The sequence below is a fragment of the Argiope bruennichi genome, chromosome 5 (genome assembly GCF_947563725.1).
Source record: "Argiope bruennichi chromosome 5, qqArgBrue1.1, whole genome shotgun sequence".
Lineage (NCBI taxonomy): Eukaryota > Metazoa > Arthropoda > Arachnida > Araneae > Araneidae > Argiope > Argiope bruennichi.
Window position 1 is genome coordinate 55,798,994 of NC_079155.1, and position 15,190 is coordinate 55,814,183.

General features: G+C 29.9%; 1 protein-coding gene across 1 annotated transcript; it reads right to left on the reverse strand.

Annotated features, from left to right (window-relative positions):
* Positions 1 to 507: 507 nt before the first annotated feature.
* On the reverse strand, positions 508 to 11,459 carry LOC129969360 (uncharacterized). Its single transcript, XM_056083902.1, has 7 exons — positions 11,388 to 11,459; positions 9,538 to 9,615; positions 6,533 to 6,610; positions 6,400 to 6,441; positions 2,772 to 2,792; positions 2,379 to 2,438; positions 508 to 923 (listed from the first exon to the last, which is right to left on the reverse strand). The coding sequence occupies exons 2-7, from the start codon at positions 9,595 to 9,597 to the stop codon at positions 648 to 650; spliced, it is 537 nt and encodes a 178-aa protein (XP_055939877.1). The 5' UTR covers positions 9,598 to 9,615; positions 11,388 to 11,459; the 3' UTR covers positions 508 to 647.
* Positions 11,460 to 15,190: the final 3,731 nt, after the last annotated feature.

Sequence of the window (15,190 nt, forward strand, 5' to 3'; positions counted from 1 at the left end):
ACCCCCAACTACTGAAACTGATTTCACTAATTTTTATTTTACGTGAAATCTTATGATCTCTTGATGCACCTCATTGGCTACTTGCCCTCAACTGACTTCCATTTTAGAAAGAAATGGCAATATAAAACGTTGTCAAAGTCCTCCAATCTAAGTAATAGCATTAATATCCCCAATTTCGCCATTTACCAAACGTAGCAATCCATAGAAGTTCTACTTAAGAGATTTAATTGAAATTAATACCATCAATATAATTCAGCTGGTCACCAAAGGCATCTAGTATTTTCTTAAATAATACTTTGAGCCTTAAGTAGAACCTTAATATTTAAATGAAATTAACTTATTTTAAAATATATCTTATGGAATACTTAGCTTATTTTAAAATATATCTTATTTAAAATATATTTTATACTTGAATTAAAATGCGTGACAAACCATTACAATAATATATCTAAAATAAATAAAATTATTATTAAATATTAATAAAAAAACATTCTTGTAAGTCTCAGCTCATTCTTTATTCTTGGATTTTATAAAAAGCAATTAGAATATAAAATATCAACAAGAAAAGAATGCATTTTGTGCAGAATTTAGGAAAATTCGGTCCGTATCATCTATTGGAGTCAGTTTCGTCGTGTCAGTGGCCCTGATCATTCTAATTCCTCGTCTAATGAATCTTCAATCAATTGTTCATCCGAATGAACGAAGTACTCTTCTATTTGTGTTATGGTGACATTGCGTCCATCAACAACCATGGTATAAGGCACAGACTGAACCTGAATTTCTTCTTCGAAGACATTTGGCAGGGAAGATAAATCACCTCCAAACAAACTGCTTGCCAACTTTTCCCTCTGTTCGATTTCGTCTTCTTCAGGTTCTTCGGCTTCTCTCTTTGGTTTTGCTGGTGGCTTAGGGTTCATGTTCACCTGAGAAAGATACATGAATTATTCATTTTGATATATGCATGTAAAAGCTGAGATTAGAATAAAGATAAAAAAAACAGTTTGAAATATAGATATCAGACCAAAGAAATGACGAATTAAAAATACCCGGATTAGTGGAATTTATTAAAAAATATTTCGATAGTAAAAATATTAATTATACAACAAACATAAAACATTACGCTATCTCTACTAATTATAAATATGAATGTGTTGCATCTGTGTGTGCTTTGTCACTCTACAGACCAAAATGTTGGTCTAGGGCTATCAAATTTGGCATAAATATACTTTGGAGGGTGGGAATGTGCACCGTTGAGTGATTTTTCAAAAACTTTTTAACTTATTAAAAATTATGATAGATTTTTGATATTTTTTCGCGATAACTTCCAAAAATATTCCAGCACGAAGAAGATTTTTTCAATTCCAAAACAACCGATTAAAATCCAAATTTTTTTAAAGCCGTTTTAAAATCCAAAATATTTATCTTTTCAATGATCCGAATTTAGTTGCTGTAAAATTTTTCTCCAGATTTATTGACTTTTAAACATATTTTTAAGTATACTTCATGACAATATTTTCCTTGTTGCGAATGAAACATAAATTGTTTTCATCGTTTCACTAATTAATTGATCATGAGCCACTTTGAGTTTCCTTCATTTTGAAGCACTTTTGAAAGCTAGATGAAAAGCTATGATTTTTCATCTGGTGGCAAGGACTCGGCTTCTATGCCAGAAGATTCAAGTTCTGGACTCGAATCCACTAAAGATCTGAAGTATATACGATTTAAATCGTTACATATGACAAAATCACGCTAAATTTGACGTCGGGGGGGGGGGGAGGTTGTTGTAGTGCGGAAATTTAGACAGAGAGGATTCCTACTCAAATGTCTCATCATCATCTGACTGGAGTTCAAAATTGAAAGGTCTGCTCAAAATAATTCTAGTGTTGCTTCCAAACGAGATGTCGATATAACTAACTTACACCAAAACGGTAATTTCTTATCCTCTTATTCGGGGCTCCAACCCGAGTTAGGGAGAAAATTTTCATTTAATATATGTAATTTTGTAAAGATTTTTTTCGTAAACAAACATGTTATTACTTGTTTATCGTTCAAATAGTTGCTTTCTTGTTCGCAGTTAATTAAAATTCGTATTTATTTATTTATATGCGAAGAAGATCGTTGATTTTAAATGGTTTTCATTGATCCTATTTGCCACGTTACTTCGAAATATTATAACACATATAAAATTTCAGAAAAGTTGATTCTACATAGATGAATTAGTATTAAATTTCAATATTTCATCTAAAAGCATAGAATCATTAAGTTTAATTTCAATGATTAATAAATGATGGCAATAATTAAATCCTTTACTCCTAAAAGTAACGGACTAAAGAAAGAATAAGAACCAAACTATAAACTATATAGCCAATTATACTCACAGCACAATTTCCAACGATACAGCTTGCTTGTGTATATGTTACATTCATAGGTATGACGGACTGAAATAAAAGATAAAAAGTATTAAGGATATTTATTTACTAAAATAAGTATAAGGGATATTTATTTTTGTAAATATGGGAAGATTTGTTTTTATTAATTAATGAATTTCTTGAAAGCACATTTATTGGAAAAGAATCATATCTAATAGAAAGCTGACCCACTTAAAGAAATATAACCGGTGTAGAATGACATGCTTATAATTTCTAAAAAAGATATTCTTTACTCCTGGAAATAATTTTAGTTAAAATACTAATTTTTAATTTATGTATCTGGTAAGAATCAAAGAAATGTGACTAAAATGCAATTATTTCTAGAAATATGTTGCTACTTACCCCCATTACGCATGTTGTCAACTGAAAAAGAAAGTACAATTTTATCATTAATTTGAAATCAAAGACGTAATTATAAATAAAAATATAATACAAAATTTATGCTTGAATAATAATTTTCTACTAAATTTTATGAAATACTTTATCTATTTAAAAATTCCATTAAAATCTGTAAAATAAGTCTCATACATATTCAGGATATAAAATAAATAATTGTATAATTTTTAAAACAAAATAATTCTATAGATCTAATAATCTAATTGTATATGGTTAGTTATGAACTGATATAAGTGTTTCGACTTTGGAATCAAAGTGTTAATTTTAACTAAGCCAACTTTTAACTATGAACCTAATTAATGCCAGCGTCCTGGCATAGGGGTAGCGCATCTTTCCCATGACCTGGCCGTCCCGGATTCGAATCCCGGTTCGGGCATGGTTGATCTTCATCTGTGTTCTATCTGTGAGGTATGTGAATGTGCCTCCCTGTAAAAAAGGGTTGTGCAAGCGAATGTGTGAGTTTCATCTTCATATGAGATAGAAGTCAGACTTCTGCCCTCGGGTGCTCAGGGATCTTTACCCTGAAGCTACTGCACCCCCTTCCCGTGGTAACGCGGACACGACATCATCATAAACCTAATTAATCTTTTCCGAGTCCATTTTCTCTGCCATTTATTTTTACAACACTTTTAATTTGAAAAAAAAGTGCAATTTTGATTCAACTAAAAATTATTAGTTTTTGAAATTTTGTGCATGGCGCGCAATTTTTGAATAGAATTAGAAATTTTTATGAAAGATTTAATTACATTTTAAAGTTTTAAAAATATTTTTATGGAAAAGTCCTTCCTGTGAGTGTATGATGAAAAATCCAACAGGCTCATTAACGAATGACGACGCTTCATTCTACTCAAAAACACATAATGCAGGAAACAAAACACAAATGAATGCACCAAACAGTACTTGCAGCAATCTATAACTCATTGACAATCAAGGCAGCAAATCATTATTAAGCAACCGCGACAGCACAAAAAGCTAAAGGAGAACTCGTTGAGATCAACGCTCCGAGGAAAGAATTCATTCGACTAATTTCTCTAGACTCGTCAGGCTACTACTGACTCCACTTATATGAGCGTCTATACTTTTGTAGCTGCCGGACATCAAATGCTTCTAGAATAAAAATGGAACTTGAGTACTAATAGAACTATTCCCAAGTTTCTCGAAACTTGGTATTCTTCTTCTTCTTCTTCTTTTTTTTTTTTTTTTTTTTTTTTCAAAGTCGGTAAATGGCTGTCAAGTTTGTCATTCAGTGATCATAAACATATCCTTAAAACTCTTTTCCTTATTATGAAACTTACTGCGCAAGGAAGCAATATTACAGATTCGTAATATTTTAATCGTTTGTTTTACGAATAATGGAGGTAATATAAGTGTACATTAATATTAGTGTACAGCAGAATTTTATAGTTAATCATTTCAAAATTTTCTCCTGAGATAAGATCTTAATTACGAGATTAGATTATTGGTTCGAAAGCTATTCCCTCTAAAAATCTGCTATGCCACTAAACCAGATGGATATTAAAGCTCACTAACGTCTGCAGCTTGCAGGTCAAACGTCCACTTCTTGTTATTTCATGAAACTTTGGAATGGTATTATTGATTGAGAAGTGGTCATCTAATCCTGCCCTAGGTTCAAAATTATATGTGTGTTCTAAAATAACTCTGAAATTAAAATAACTTCTAAATAATTTCTCAAATTGAAGACGCGATATTAAAATAATTAAAATGCGCTCAAAAAGAAAGAAACTGAAAAATTGTTTGGTTACAATGCTGTTCATTTCAAAGTCACTATTTTGAAATTCAAAATAGTTTGATACCTTCCCTTTCATCCTGTAATATTCCTCCTCCCCCTCCTTATAACTTTAAACTTTAATTACAGGGAAAGCTGTATAGCGTTGTGCTCTGTCTTTGCTTTATAATAAGTAGACTACTCAATAAAGAATTTCCATATATTAATAAAAAATAATTACCGGGGCTTATGCTTCAAAATTTGATGGTCTCTCATTAAAACTTCCCATTCCATGCAATGCATTTATCCTGTTTTTTCCCCTAGTCTTCAAACATTTGTTAGAAACAATTTTTTAGCAGGCTATTTAAAATTGCCGCCGCAATTTTTATCACTGCTTCTGACGATGTAAAACTCTAAGCGGGAAGTGTTTATTCACATTCGTAAAAAGTAAAAAAAAATTGCATGTCACTAAATTAGGACTATAAGGTGGAGGGAGAGTACATATGATGTTGAATGTTAAAAAAATGATGAGCAGTCACGAGATCCAGTACACACAAAAAACATATCACAGACAATTTTTCTGTAAGCAATGTGTGAAAGGTTTCTAATGAAATGTGCAATCTTTTTAATAGGTCTCTTAATGTGATTCGATAATCTTACCTCACTGTCATAGTATCGATATGTCTTACTTTCGTTAGAGCAGCCACGCAGTTAAGCGCCTCTACCTTCCTTTGAAATCGTTCGCCTTCCCTCTTTAAATATTTTAAATATCTTCTAAATTGCTATAGTGAAAGGCAGATTCTTCGTCAGCTACATCACATAAGCTTCAAGTGGCGAATTTTAAAGGCAAAAACAAACTTCAGTGAGTTTGACGGTCATGGCATCCATTTCTGTCGTAGATAATAGAAAAATAACGTGTCTTGCTTGGCTGCAAAGACCACGGTGGTTTGGTTTAGTTATATTAACGTCCCGTTTGAAGCAACACTAGGACTATTTTGGGACGGACCTCCTAATTTTGAACCGCGGTCAGATGACGACGACGACACCTGAGCTGGCACCCCCTTCTCCACACCAGGGAGAGGACGTTTGGTCAGGACGGATTTAACGTGCGACAGACCCCTTACACGACGGTTCTTCGGTGAAATCGGGTCTCGAACCTTGAACCCTCCGGTTCCGAAGCCGAGACCTTACCACCAGGCCACCTCGGCCCAAGATCGTGGTGGTGACGTCGCAATAATGAAGCATGCGCATTCTATTATTCACTTAATCTATTCTAATAAGCTTAATCTCTATTCTCTTAATCTATTCTAATAATCTTAATCTCAATTCTCTTAATCTATTCTAATAATCTTAATATCTATTCTAATAATCTTAATATCTATTCTCTTAATCTATTCTAATAATCTTAATCTCTATTCTCTTAATCTAATATTAATTCACATATAATATTAATTTAATTTTTTGATTTTATTTTCTTTAGTCATCTTTAAAAAGTTATGATTATTCGATATTGAACAAACTTCGTACAAAAGGTGAAAATGTTTAAGTAAATATCAGATAATTTTCAAGAAAGAAATCCAACATTTTTTACTAAGGCAACGTTGTTACATTTATTTTGCCAATAAAATGTACATTCATTGCCTTTAAGTCCCATTATTGGGTGCTTGAATTTGCTCGAATATTCGAAGAACGTGCTAAATTAAGACACTGCGTATTCGTGAAAAATTCAAATAGCACTTATTATTATCTCAAAAATCGTCCATCTACATAATAATAATTAAAGCTTTTAATTAATTTAAGGCTTTTTACAATACAAATGGAGAGAGAGAGAGAGGAAACTATTCTTACCACGATAGGATACAGAGTATTTGGACACAATATGCACATAGGCTGAAAAAATGGAAAGAAAAATGATGTTAGAAGTTAATTACTTAATGTAAAAAAAAATTGAAATGAATATGGAAAATATGCAATATCTTACTGTAAATTTGCTTGGGTCATTAGAGTAAAGGCACACTTTAGTAAAAGATGGCTGATTATTTTTCCAGACTGTTGAACCCTGTGAAAATATTAATGTTTAAGCAAACTCAACGAAAATTATGAACGGGAAAATTTTCTACAGTAAATCCAGGCAGAGCACCATGATTTAAATTTTGCACAAACAAAATTGTCGAATATTGTTTCGAAACGTTGAAGTATAATGAAAGATAAGACATTTCCGGGATTGTATTATTATTTCTAGGCAGGAGTATCAATAAGCAATACACATAATTTTGTATATAAAAATAAAAAAATGCTATACATGACGATACGAATTATAAATGAATGTATTGCCAATTTATTACTTTTTGGCATTGCCATTTGTAAAGTGCTGGATCAATTTGAAAATCCCGGGCTCAAGGAATGCCTTTGACTCTATGTGGCCATCATCAGAATCAAACTTCTGATCGCCGAGGAGTCTCTTCATGAGTCTAAATAGGATGAAAATTTAAAGTGCCAAGGCTAGGGTTGCATGGTGAATGTTCTAAAATTTCCCAATGGAATCCTTGCAGTCTTGCTCGAACAGGGTGAACATGATCCAATAATGGGATAAATGACTCTACAGAAATGGTAATACTGTCGAAAGTAATACATTGGCAATATTTTCATTTTTATTTCGTATTGTCATGTATTGCATTTTTCATCATTAGATTCAAAGTTATATGCATTACTTATTGATACCCATTCATAATATCAAAGGATATTATTATTTCAGTTATTACTGTATTTTCAATTTCCTGATCCAAATTCCACATTTTTATTTAATTATTTTTAACAGACACTTAAAAAATTGCTGACTGTGTTGTTTAACACGCCATAAGCGAAGGGATAAAAAAATCTTAAGACCTACGCATCATTTTCAAAAGTACCCGATTCCCTTGCGTAAGTTTATACATATAAAAAAAAAGCCTTATTAGAATCTCATAAACCCGTTAAAGAGAAAAATTCTGCCATTTTCGCTTTTGCTTCCTAATGTGAACGTACGCTTCGCGTCTTTCTTCCTGTGTAAAAATTATGCCTCTTGTAGTGAAACAAATTGAAGTTCATTTAAAAAGTTCGGCCGCAAAAGAAAAAAAAAGAGATTAAATTCATTTAAAATTGTCTTAATTACTGAAAAGATGCAACTTTCAGATGTCTTTGAACTGTTTACTATCTTTTAATTAAGCTTTCAAGAGAATAATTGTACACAGTGTGCAATTCAAAAATAACTCCAAAGTATGGATTTTTTAAATTATGGAATTTAAATTAAAATATTTCGCGAAATGTAACGAAGAAAATATTATATAATTTATTTAAAACATTAGTAACTGTATTTTAAAGTAATCTGTTAGGCAATGAGCATGAGGTGTTTCTTTTTTTTTTTTATCATGAAGTAAATGATAAAATTTGGTACTCCAATTGGTAGTCAACTACCGATAATAAAACTGCGCCCACTTTATATTCGTAGTTTCTTGAAAGACTATAACAATGACCTTGTATAATTCATGTGCCTGTGATTTAAAATGCTTATCTTATCTAATCAGCGCAAATATATATATCTGCCCTAGAATTCCTTTAATTACACTCCTACTGAAAATCTTTGTACTTGAATAAAAGTAGCAGTGAGTGAAATTTTTTTTAAAATTTCTTTTACCATTTTGCTTGAAATTGTATTTAATTTAAATTTAATTTTTTACATTTACATATTAAAACCAACTCTATTAGTTATAAACTGAATAAACGTTTTGTTATTTCAGTTTGCCAAAATATTTGTTATTTAATTACTGCTTATGCAGATTAAATTAAAAACAGAATCTGATTTAAAAAAAAAAAGACGACGAAAGGGGGACTTTACATTGCCCTTATATTTCTACGCGATTTAATCCACCACTAATGCACACGATATGTTGAAATAAATAGCTTTGAATTTAAGCCATTGGTGAAGAATTTAGAAAAATATTACAATTGATTCAGTGAACGGAAATACATGTCATGATTATAGATGAATAATGTATGTATTTTACTGTATTAAATTAATATTGATCCAACTGAGCCAAACTTTTAATTTTGCTGGTATATCGCTACGCAGCAACAGCCAATAAGAGCGCTAGCTCAGAACTAGTAAAATCCTGTATAGATTGATGCTGGGTTTACATTAGGCCAGTTATAAGACGGCAAGTAGGCAGCGTATGCATAGAAAAGAACTGATTGATGTTTGCCACAATTTCGTAAGATAGATTCAAGCATTCCATTCTTGGCTATAAATTGTCGTTTTGGCGTCCCTGAATTTTTCTTTTTCACTGCGTATCGTATTAAAATGATGGATATTTACACAAAGATTTTTAAAAAAATTTAAAAATAACGTCTGAATCGTGCAATTTTCAATAGAGTTATAGTCAAATATCAAGCAAAAAATAATTTTAAGCAAAATGGCAAACATTTCAAAATTTTTAAAATTATCTAAGTATTCAAATACGAACTTTGATGAGGTTCATGACTCAGCAGGCAATTACAAAACAAACTGAACCATATTGATCTGAAAGCATATTTGAAAACATAAATAAATTTCTGGAGTAATGTTCTGAAATTTAAACGATAACTTGCTTTTAATTTAGTCACTTCGTCTTTTGTAAATTAAATGAAAGCACATTACAAAACTATCCTGAAGATGATGAAAAAAAAGTTGAGGGATCTCTAAGTAGTTGCCCACTATGCTTATTTAATGATCCGATCCCTGTGTTATCTCCATACCCAACCATTTTTATTCACCATGGAAATTGCTTATTTTCTGCTAAAATATGTCAAAACTTTATAAAACAAGAAACTGTCATTAAAAAAAATTATTTCAATTATATAAATTTTAACACCTTGATTTTTATCAAATTATTGCATATATCTGCTAGATATCAATAGAATATTGCATACCAGAATTTTTTTTGTACAGATGTTTCGAATCTTTATACTTACAGGCCATAAAAGAGCTGTGGCTGAAGCTACCAGAGAAATTAAAAATCCATAGAACTTCATACTGATTTGGAAAGATTTCTGCAAAAAGTTAATAAGGAATAATTTATATGTTTAATTATTTAAGCAATAATCAGTATAATTAAACTGGTAGTTCTTTGAGCATAATTATCAGTCAACAATTTGCTAAAAGTCATAAGAAAATAAAAAAAACTGTACATATTTTTTAGAAAAAAGTTTTGTTGTACAAATTTTTCTCGTTTTTTTTTTTTTTTTTTCAGACGATATTTTTTTATTTTTAATGGAATACTTGGATTTGAGCAATATATTTTGAAAAATTATTTCAATAAAACAGATGAATTTAAGTTTCATTTTCTGAAAAACACTTGATAGATGTAGTCAATTTAACACTTTTATATATTTTTATTTATTTTTATTTTTTTCGAATAAATAAAATGGTTTTCTTGTTAATAAATGTTTAATTCAGAAATTCTTTCAGACAAATCATGTAACTGAATTTTGTATTCGTTTCTTTTAAGTCCCAATGACTAATCAGTAATCTTATTTCAACCGTAAGTCAAATGTTCAGAAATTAACCGTGTTGGAAATTTGCTGGAAAATATTATCTAAAATGTTGACTCATGATATAAAAATAGCGATAAAATTATCGTACATCAGATGAGTTCATCCCGGTTATTCCCAGGATTTCGATAATTTTTTTTCTACAGTTTGGAAAAAAAAAAATGTGAAGTTGCTTATTCAAAATAAAAGGAAAAGAAGAAAGGAAGAAAGAAAGCGAAAAAGAGGGAGGGATGATAAGTAATTGAGGAAAATCTAAACTTTTTTTTTCTTTTCTTTCTTTTTTTTTTCCTGTTGGAAAACTTAGCGAGATATTCATACTAATAATTTCGTACATTTTAACTCGTTAATTTCTTTTTGACAATTTGCACAAATTATAATTATTTCAAGACAATAAATCCTTCAATTTAAATACTACTTCTGTTACAATAGGAAATACATAATATAAATATAAATTTATTACTCAGTTCCTTTAAATTTTCAAGCTGAAATAAAATATTATTATAGTCCCTTATAAGATAATAATTTTTAGTCAAGGTGGGTATAAGATACTAAATCAAAAGTTTCTTTCCATTTCTTAAACTTCTTCAATCAATAATGTTCCATATTTCAACTATATAATTTTTTTTTAAATTACATTCAACATCCTACAATAACCATTTTAGTTTTTAGAGAAAATGCACCTTATCATCGACATTTTGAAGAACCACGCAAATGACCACCAAATTGTCATCGGCAATTCCTGAGGAAGTCTTCGATGGAATATATTTAAAAAAATTAAAGTCAATAAATTCTCAAAAGGAGTTAGGTGAAAAGATTTTACTAGAGCATTATCAATATAGTTAAAACAAAACAATGACCAGAAAAATGAAAGTATGTTTTTACTTTATAAATTAAATGAATGGTGAGTAAAAATAAATCTTAAGTATAAAAAAATAACTTACATTTTTCTAAGTTGACAGTAATCTCTAAATGGCAAAATAATTACAACGACAACAAAATAATTAAAAATATTTCTACGAATAATTAATAAAGATACATTTCCTTTAGGAATTTAATTTCGTGAAATAAACGATTGCATTATTTCAAAATGGAATTAAAAAAAATCATTTTTCTTCTGCAAACGATAATTTTTAGAACAGATGATAATTACAACAATAATAAATTAATTAAAAAAATTATAAATAAATCTACAGCATTCATTCATTATTTTTCGTTTGGTAATTTGTTTTGCATAATACGTTACAAAATATTGCATCATCATTTATACTTACGTTGTATTTTATAACCAAGAAAGAAAAATGAAAACCGAAACCTGCGGCAGGGTTATTTACAGAACCAAATTCTGAGAGGCAAATATTTCTCGCGCTTCTCTTTTATAGGAGAATTCAGACAACACATCCATGCATATCATTAATTTCTTACCACGAGGTGGGGGTCATACGTTGGTCATCGAACAAAAGAATGTGTCCGGTCCCCTCTTTTCCACGGATGTGACCGCACCCGTTGAGTCGAAGCATTTCGGTGCAAGACTTGTTGATTAATGTATATGGAAGTAGCTCTTTTTAAAAAAACGGAGGAAGAACAGTATACAGGATGGGGTTGAAAAATGATTTATGATTACAGTAAAAAAGAGCACTTTTTTCTATTTTTATAGGATGGCACAAGAGAGTTTTTTTCCCCGTTTGATAGATTAAATTATGCTAGATTTCATTGTACTGACATATGAGGAAGTAATATAGTGTATTAAGCAGAGAGGTCATGAGCTCAATAAACATTTAATAAATGCTACCTTTCCCAGAGTAACATACTTAAATATGTGAAATATTGAAGCTGAATTCTTTTGTATGCATATGAGAGTGTTCTATGCTTTGTTACATTTAATTTCAATCCTTCGGTTGTAAAATTTTGTCGTGGTCGTTCGGTACGAGTTTTTCCGTAGCACTTTCCCTCGGATTATTTATATAAACACACTAGAACATTTAAAAGACTTATTTTGACTTTTTAAAAATTTTCATTGCGACTGGTACGGGAGCATTTGAACACAGAAACAACTTGAGCTAGGAATTTCACGTTTAACATTAAAAATATTCTTTCAATTCATTGGCAACGTGTATCATAACTTACAGATTCCACGTCCATTGATACCTGCAGTGGTGAAAATCTTTTAAAATATGAAAGATGAAACTCGGTAACTATTGACACAGATACTTGAAATTTGGCAGGTGATTTACTGGCAATAATAAGCAATCTATTTTTATAAAAGGAAGTGTGTGTATGTGTGTGCTGGCAGATAGGACTCTACAAAGCAGATTATTAGTCTTAGAGCTATCGAATTCGATACAGACATATTTTAGAAAGTGAGAATGTTCGCATCAAAGCATTATTTTTAAAATTTTATTAATTAAAGATTAAATAAAATATTGGCATTTTCCGTGATAACTCCGGAAAATCTTATTGCACAAAAATAATTTTTATAGAATTTTAAAATTTAAGAACCATTTTTTGAATGACACCAAATTAATTGTAGAATAATGTTTTCCTGGAAATTAGCAATTTTAAAAATATTATTTTTACATAATTTTTAACGATAAATTACATTATTACATGGAAATGCAAACTATGTTTAATGTTTCATAAAATGTCGATTTTCTTCCGCAAATGGAACGAAGAAAAATTTCTGCTAATTATTTGAACATTTTACATGAAGAATCAGAAAGCGAAAATACATTATTGGAAAAGACAATGTGCAATTCAAAACGGATTACTCAGATACTAAAGTTTTTTGTAACATTATGATGTCATGGAACTCAACTTTTTAAGACAGAGTCCTTCTTTGTAAAAAGGATCATTAGCATAGAGTCATGCATTTACTTTAAATTAAACAAAACTAATATTCCCAGATCATTGCCAATGGAGTCATTCATAATAGAGTCAACTTTTATGATATCATAGACATAATACAAGCATAGCTGTCGAATTTTACCATTTTTTAATTGCTTTTATTTTTCTCAGCAGTTGAGATTCACTTTTTTTTATTCCAAATGCAAACTCTGCAGATAACTAATATATTCCTTTTTCCTTATATTTCAGCAATGGAAAAAATCAGATAATTAAATTTTTTAGGCAATAATGAAAATCGTTTGAATTTCTTCACAACAAAGAAATAGAGTGTTTTAAATTATTCATACAATATTTCTTGAAATTTTCGAAATTTAGGAACAAATTTCACGATAATTGAATTAGAATCATTAAACAGATAATTTTTAAAATTAAAAATAGCTTAAAAATTATATTAATGAATTGATATTTTCGGAAATTATCAAAAAGAAACGTCAAGATCTCAAAAAATTTTTAATTAAGATTTTAATCATAATTTCAGAAACATTATTCATTAATGCACATTCTCAACTTCCAAAGAATATTTACTAAATTTGATAACACTTTGAATTATCTAGTTTGTTAAACTCAAACTCGCTTATGTACACATTAATCTTTATCATTAGTAAAAATTAATAAAGTTTTGGCGTGTTTGGCGAAAAGTTTTGAAAGAGTTATCGATTTTTACACTACCTTATCATTTACTATGATTTCCAATATAATTTTCGCACAATTTCTTCATGGATTGAATTAAAAATAATTTTATATATAATATACTACAGTATTTTTTTATTGCTGAAATGCAAATCTTCAAACTTGTTCATACGAATAGTTCATCGCGTGTTACCCCTTCACTGTTAAAAACTAAGAAATGAAGATGCAGCTTATTTTTTTATATATATATTTTAGCAACATTGCCATAAAATTTTATTTAATTAATTTTTTTTTTAACTTTCTGTTATACAAACTATATGAAGAGAAAATATTGTATTCAACTCGAGATTTTGACGAATCTCCCTATGTTAGACTTTCCTGAGTTGAAAAAACACATTTTCGCAGTTATATTTATCTGTCTGTAATAAAGATAACTGAAAAATACTTTCTACTAGATAAATGAAATTTGGTATATGATATTTGCAACAAATTTATAAATTTCGATCAAATTTTGGGCGAAATCCATTTAACGTAAGTCTGTCGGCCCGATTGTTTGAATACAAGTTAACACGATAATTGCAAAGCGAAGAGAGCTAGAGGGATAAAATTTGGTGCACAGATTTAACGTCTAAAGTGTAGATACCTATCGAATTTGGAGTCCAATCCGACGGGGAATGGACAATCTGTCGATCTGTACTTTCACGAGTATGCAAACTCGATACTCAAAAGTACAATGGCTTTTGACACTGCAATTGCAATTCTGAGTCAAATTTTAGCTTCAATCGATTGGAAACAGCATATATAAAGCACAACTTTCTGGCATCTTTTGCTAATTAATCGCAAGGTATCGCAATCTTTGCTAATTAATCGCAATCTTTGAAATTAATCGCCAAGGATTACATGACAGATTCAGTAAAAACACTAAATTTACACCAAAGATCAATATTTCGTAATTATTGTCGCCAATGACGTACAAGGTATTCGTGACTATACAAGGTATTCGTGACAAGATACACGATTTTATGCGGGGAAAAGAGGATAACACCTGTATTAGAGAGTATTCTAGAAAACTTTGAGGAGACCTCTTCCACTATCTGGAATTATGTCTGTCTGTCTGTGAACAGGGATAACTCAAGAAGGTTTTGCGTTGGATGAAATTTGGTATATATATCTTACAGACCATTCTCAAATTTCAGTCAAATTTTGAAAGGAATTCATTCTGAGGAAATCTGTCTGTTCGGTTGTCCAAATATACACTGCGTAAAAAAAGTAGGACAGTGTCTTTTTGCCAATTAATATCTCTTATTTTCTCCTAACTACCAGATATTTATGCAGATTTAGTTTAATGACCCTTGTTTTCATTTTAGGCAAAAATTAAACATCTACCACCATTATTATTAAGAAAATTAGTATATATAATTTCCGATGCGTAAAAAAAGTAGAAGGACACTTGCTAATATATTTAATTTAGGGAGTTGTTCTTTATTTAAATAGTGATTTTGTACTTTGTTTATCCTTTTCTGTCAAAAAAATCTAATTTGTT